The sequence below is a fragment of the Epinephelus moara genome, chromosome 19 (genome assembly GCF_006386435.1).
Source record: "Epinephelus moara isolate mb chromosome 19, YSFRI_EMoa_1.0, whole genome shotgun sequence".
Taxonomy (NCBI): Eukaryota; Metazoa; Chordata; class Actinopteri; order Perciformes; family Serranidae; genus Epinephelus; species Epinephelus moara.
Genome location: NC_065524.1, coordinates 5,642,725 through 5,649,535, shown reverse-complemented (window position 1 = coordinate 5,649,535; position 6,811 = coordinate 5,642,725). Strand labels below are relative to the sequence as shown.

The 6,811-nt window shown below is 42.5% G+C and overlaps 1 protein-coding gene across 1 annotated transcript in view; it reads right to left on the bottom strand.

The window, feature by feature from the left end:
* Positions 1 to 749, bottom strand: part of LOC126407114 (uncharacterized) — an 11,553-nt gene extending 10,804 nt beyond the window's left edge. The window contains exon 1 of the mRNA XM_050071798.1: positions 40 to 749. Coding sequence (XP_049927755.1) covers positions 40 to 692 — 653 coding nt within the window. The 5' untranslated portion in view covers positions 693 to 749. The remainder of the gene's footprint in view (positions 1 to 39) is intronic.
* Positions 750 to 6,811: the final 6,062 nt, after the last annotated feature.

The window sequence follows — 6,811 nt, the reverse complement described above, 5'->3', positions numbered from 1 at the left end:
ACATAGCAGGGGTTGAGGTGCACCAGATTGTGGTCTGACCTACCCAGAGGGGGGAGGGGGGAGCAGCTGTATGCATCTTTGGCGTTTGCATACAGCAAGTCCAGTGTTCTCTCCTCTCTGGTAGGGCAGCTCACATACTGTGTGAATGTGGGTAATGTTGTTGCCATGGTGACATGGTTGAAGTCACCCGAGATAGCTATGAAGGCACTCGGGTGTTTAGTCTGCAGGCGGGCTATGGCGGAGTGAATGACGTCACATGCCGACGTCGGGTTGGCAGAGGGGGGGATGTAATCAGTTACAATAATGGCATGTGAAAACTCCCTGGGCAAATAATACGGCCTGAGTCCAACAGCAAACAGTTCAATGTCCGGGCAACAGATACGTTCCTTAATGGAAATATGGTCAGGACTGCACCAGCGGTTATTTACTAGAACAGCAAGCCCCCCTCCTTTACGCTTACCGCTCTCGGTGCAGTCCCGGTCGGCCCGAACAGTCTGGAAGCCGCTGATGGAGACATTATTGTCGGGAATGTCCTGGTGAAGCCATGTCTCATTGAAGCACATAAGACTACATTCCCGGTACTCCTTCTGACTTTTGGTGACCGCTGTCAGCTCGTCCATCTTATTTGCCAGTGACCTCACGTTGCCCATGATGAGAGAGGGGAGACACGGCTTATATCTTCTCTTCTCCATAAGCCTCCGTTGTCTCAACCCTGCTTTTTTCCGTCGCTGTTTACTTCCTCCCCTGCATCCTCTGTGTGTTTTCCCCCACAGTTCAGCTGGTATCTCCGATGTTCCGGCCGCCAAGCCGGCCGGCCTCAGCGCTATCAGCTGATCTCTGGAGTAAACAATGCGGCCATGAAGTTGTTGCGCAATGGTGCCGGGTCCGAATGAAATAAGTAATTCCAGGGTGAGGAAAACTAGTACAACTCTCTTAATCAGCATGTTTTGAGAGGGCGCAGTTTCAAAATGACAATACCAAAAAGCCAGCACAAATACCAAACTTAATAAAGCAAAAAAGTAAGAAAACTGAGAAAACAAGCAGGAGCGACTGCAACAGGCTGCACTCGCGGGCGCATGCACACTAATATTATGTTAATACCTGTTATTATGTCTAAGTCAAAGCCACACCCGCCCACACGCATTAATAAAGTTCCTGTGACCTGACCTGCACCCGTGATTAAACACACACAGGCTACAGTCTCTCACATTAAGCTGGGTTCTCAGTTCATACGAAAAGTCTCTTTCAATGGCAGTGCTGGATGCCAGGATGGCAAAAACATCCCATTCAATCACTGCCAGGTTAGGAAACATTTTAGCATGCCCCTTGCACTACCATAAAACCTCATCAGGATCCACCTTACAGTAGGTGTCTTAAACTTGATGTTGGCTGCCACCTCATCCACAGCTTTCTGCAGGTAAAACATTGGGTACCTGACCTAGTGCAGGACTCTGATTCAAGTAACCTTTAATGTAAAAAAAGCAGGATGGACACTTCTGGGTGCTCTTGTCAGTGGGTTGGCAATAAAACACCAGTAAACGTACTAGAGATCAGCCATCTCATTTCATCTTTTATTTTTCTTTTCTTTCTTTCTTTTCTTACAGGTGGACAAAAGTCCCATAAAGCACAACTAATCACAACACAAAACTAAGTTCTATAACCAGTCAGTAAACATTAACAATGGATGATAAATGTTGGTTCTGTTATACTAACAAGGATCTGAGCTTTTATTTTTCTTATTTTTAGTGTTTGACATGTGACAGCACAGACTCTATAATAGCTGTTGGAAATGGTTGTTGTTGTTTTTGTTTAGCATTGCAGAATTATAATTGTGCAATTAAGCTAGCCAACAGGCTAATGTGAGCTGTCAGATATTGCTATGGTAATGCTGTTGGTAGCTGCCTGGCCCCCAAAATAAGAATTCCCCTAAAACAGGCTCAATGTGAATATCTGCTCAGGAGGTCATTACTCCACTATATGTAATTGCTGTGGATGCTGGACAAATCTGTTTGACACTCTGATGTATCTGCTTATTTCATTGCTGTAATGAGTCTGGCATTACATTTTTTATCAGTTTTGTTTTAGTGTTTGTCTTTCCATTTACAGTTTGTTTGATATTCCTGGATCTTTCTTTCTTCACATGATCCACATTCTAATTGCTTTGGATTGTCTTTCATCCACTGCAGTTTTCTCTAGGCTAAAAACTTTAGTTTTCTGGCCATTGCAGAAATCTCTTGCATGGCATCTAAACTCATCCATTGAAAGCCTAATCAATAGAAAGAAGAGAAGGATTTCTCTTTCTCTTTTCACCTATAATACAGATGAGCGTAGTCCACCTCTCTAAAACTCTTTAGCACCACTAGCTAAGTCTACTTGGTAACCCCATCATGCAAATGGCACATGAACTTGAAGCCATGCCGCCAGTCAACAAACGCTTGACTCCCATTCCTAATTCTCCGACCCACTTGCCCATATCTCTGAAGCGTCCACGGTTCCAAGCTTCTGCCACTAAACTGTCTGCCCAGGATGCAGGCCATGTTATTACTGCTGCCTGCACTGCTGATCATGTGAAACCTGCATCTGGTGTGGACTGACCTGTGGTCAGCAACACAGATGACATCACAGTCAGTACAGCCTGCCATTTCAGTGTGCCCAAGCTATGTGATTCCTAAAGTGGAATCACCTATTGTCTACTTGGGGCCATCCTGGACATTGCTGAACCCCGCTCTCAGTGACCAACACCCCACTATCATGTTACTATATGACACTAGGCTCCCATTAGATTGTTAAACTACAGCAGGGCCTTGAGACACTGGTAGTAACAATTAAGAGCCTTGGACAGGTGTGCATATTCTCTGGTCCCATTCTCACATGAAGGAAATTCTGTGAGAATTCAATTACTCTGACTATTTTTGGACTAGGAAGTATCTCTACAAGCAGGATAATCTCCATTTTATCAGCAAAAGAACAGGACTGTCAAACACAAACCAGTGGCCGCTCGTCAATAGAGTGCACCGCCCCACCACTCTCCCCACATTTAAAAAATAAAATAAAAAATACTTGCAATATATATACATTTTTCAGATGAGCAAGATAAATATGATATAGTTAATAAGTAAAATGTATCATCTGCAATAAAAATGTCGATTAAAAATGTTCTACGTTGTCTAAAGTTACTGATTGGTCACGTTTTTCCTCCCTGGGGCGCAAGAAACTTTGCCCATAGACTCTTGTAAGTTGGACATGCGCAGTTCGCTCCTCTTCAGTACAAGAGATAGGAGCTGTCGGGGCACAGCTCTCCTGCGCCCAAAGCTGAATGCAGCTGATTTACGTCCCACCCAATCGCCAGCGGGATGACGTCACAGCCATCTGTCATAAAGTGCGGAGTGACAAGTTTAAGTTTGAGCGAGAGTTGGCGATGGAGAACGAGATGCATTTGAGCTGTAACCTCATCTCAGTGGAAAAACCTCCTAGCTTTAAAGTGCTGAAGTTCAAAGTAGATTGTGATTCCCCTTTCTGCTGTATTGTCATTTATCTTAACCCAATGGTAGCCTCTGATTTCTTTGATTTAATGTCATCTCTGGTTTTAAGCTATGACAAGATGTTATTGGAGGAGATTTTAGTATCCACATGGATGGCCCCACTGATTGATTTGCTTGTAAATTTTTAAGTATTTGTGAATCTTTTAACCTGAGACAGCATGTATCACATCCCACATGTGAACAAGGCCACAGTCTTTATTTTGCTTTTATCATGGGTTTATTTGCAAACTCCCTCACCTTGAAAAATTTTGTCTCTGATCACAAATTTGTTATGCTCCTTCCCCAAATCATAGTGGTCATTCATCTTTAACATCTTTAATGAGAACTCTGCTGATACATTTGTCAGGCCTTACCTCACCCGACTTGATCCCACTATTTATTATCTTTCAAATAAGCCTTGACTTCAATTGGAGTGTTGTCATAATCTCCACCTGACTGCTGTGGGTCCATCTATCATATGCACAACAATTCAGAGAAGCGGCCTTTGGCAAGTTTCAGTCTCCCTCCATCAACCCTAAATTCACTAGCAAGGCCCACTCCATCAACAAGTTGCGTTTAACAGTTTTATTAAAGAAACATGTAACTGATGTGCAAGGCTTGGACCACTTGTAACTTATTCACTTGCTGAATGCGTAGTGGGGAAGCTCTGACAGGGGGCTGTCGAGGTAAGCCAGGTCCCAATTGTCCTGTTGGTTGGATGTAAGGGTTCTCATGTATGGCTGCTCCATCCTGGTGATGTGCTTGGCAGTTTTCATCACCATCTCTACAGCTTATGGTCGAAGGCATGCAACTAATCAATTATATTTGTCACATTAAATTGTGTAAGATACAATACCACTGAAATGTAATTGTTACAACCTGGCTCAGAATTGCATCAAATGAGGGAGTCCACACACAATAAAGTCAGTAGTTCAAGTGTTTTATTGGAAAGCCCAAAGAAACACAGTAAGGAATGGAGTTGGTAGTCAGTCATGTAATGCATGTGTGAGTGAATCAATGTGTGTATGTATGTGTATGAATGGTGAGATAGGAGTGCAAACCCAAACTAAGGTGGTGAGAAGGCCATGAGGAGTAGTTGCAGCAGCCCAGCCAGAGAGTGAGCAGTCTGGGGAGAGCAGCCCATTTTATGCCCTCTGGCTCCTCCCAGCTCTCAGGTGCAACTATTCCCACTGACGACCCACCCAGTCTCTGGGTAAACACAGACAGAGAACACATGGATGGGCCGTCACAGTAATTCTATCAGTAATTCATGCCTCCTTACTGCTCTTGCATCGCAAGCTGCTGCTTTATAATGTAGCATGTCCAGACTGGCTGCGGGACAGCATTTATGGCAACTGTGGATGGTTTTAGTAATTAGGGTTTCTGGCCGTGAATGAATTGTCTGTAGATTTGGGCACAGTTGTTTTACAGATTTAATTCACCACAGAGTAACTAAATTCACTGAGGTAATCAGCGACCACAATGTCTATCATGTAGTGCAAACTTTGGGGCGGCCTCTGAATGGTCTGATCATTTCCTGACCTCCCCTGTCGCTGGGGACATGCATAGTAATTTGATTGATTGATTGATTGATTCAAGATGGCTGCATTATCACTCTTCCGAAACACCAGTAGCAATTTCACTTCATGGCTGTTTTTGAATGGCGTATAGCAGTGTTCCAGAGTGTGTAGTCATTATGCATACAGGGGTGACGCATCTGGCCAAGACACTTTCAATGAACGGTGCACCTGTAGTTTCCAGTCCTTCTTGTTACACTTGTATGTTACAAGCACATTGGCAGGGAACTAAACATAGACCCACTCTGTCTCATAGGACAAACACAATTTAAATGAATAATATAGGACTATTAATTGTTGGCAATTGTTAAAAAAAAAATTGTTGAATTTTATTGATTAAGCGACTTAAGTCCTTTATGCCTCTATGAAAACATCACATAATCACTCATCAACCAGCAAGGTCATTACTGACCTCATCAAACCAGTAGTATGGTCATCCGACCTCATTCAAGCAGTACCTTGTCATTGCTGACCTCATCTTCAATCTTAAATCTCAACTGTCACAACAGTTGCCACAGCATTACTTTCTTCTACTAACAGCAGTGCTCCAAGTATTCACGGATGCACCCATCTCTGGGTTTTCTTAGGGGGCAAGTACAGCCCGATATCAGTGCTGTTTTTGCCAGTCAAACATCTTTGAGCCCTAATTTCCTGGTAAGTCATTCATATAGCTGGTGGTTGTGCTGTTTAAAGGTTTTCACATCCGTTATGTTTTGTTTACTTTTGTGGACATGGTTTATCTCTGCTATTTTTGCAATTTAAGTCTGAATGAAGTCACATTCATGCATCACCCACTGTAATTTCTATTCGGTCATTGAACCCTTCATTACTGTTTGTCATTGCTGACTTAATTTCTGTTTGGTGCTGGACCTTCTTCTCAATCTGTTCCCTGCTGGCCTTTTATGACATTGCACGTGTGGTCTTGGGGACCTCGTGCATCATTTATGATATTCTCTGTTCGGTCTTATGACCTTTAATTCAATAATAATAATAATATATTGGATTTATATAGCACTTTTCAGGATACTCAAAGACACTTTACAAAGAAGAACAACAGCAAAAACAAAAAGCAAAAATCATAGGGAGGTAGATTGGGAAATAATGCAGAAAGAGAGATTTACACTGTTTTTAGACGTTGTAGGCAGTTTTGAAGAGGTGTGTTGTGAGGGATTTCTTGAAGGTGAAAAGTGTGGCCTTTGGTGACCTTTTATTATGTTCTACATATAGTCTTCCATGGTCTTAGAGACCTCATGCATCATTCATGTTATTTTCAGTTCAGTTGTCAGACCATTATTTTCTGTTAGTCATTGCAGACTTTAATTTCTGTTTGGTCATCAGACCTTTTTTTCTTCAATGACCTTAATTTTTGCTTGGTCTTATGACCTTTTATTATGTTATTCACACTGGCCTTAATATTATTTTGGTGGTTAGACCTCACCCTGTTCCTCTATTCCACTCACATGGGCAGAGTACACATGGATGGTGCTTTATTAGCTCCCTCTCCCAAAGAGGTGAGGAGATTTACAGTGGAGGGTTTTAACAGTGGAAGGGTCTTGGCAATTAACACTTTCCTGGGAAAGGCTGATTGTGAAATTCTTTTTGTGACATACCTGAGACTGTTATACAATGGTTTGTTCGATGTTACTGTGTTGCACCTATCAATCAATTCAATCAAACAATTTTATTTATAAAGCCCAATATCACAAATCCCAA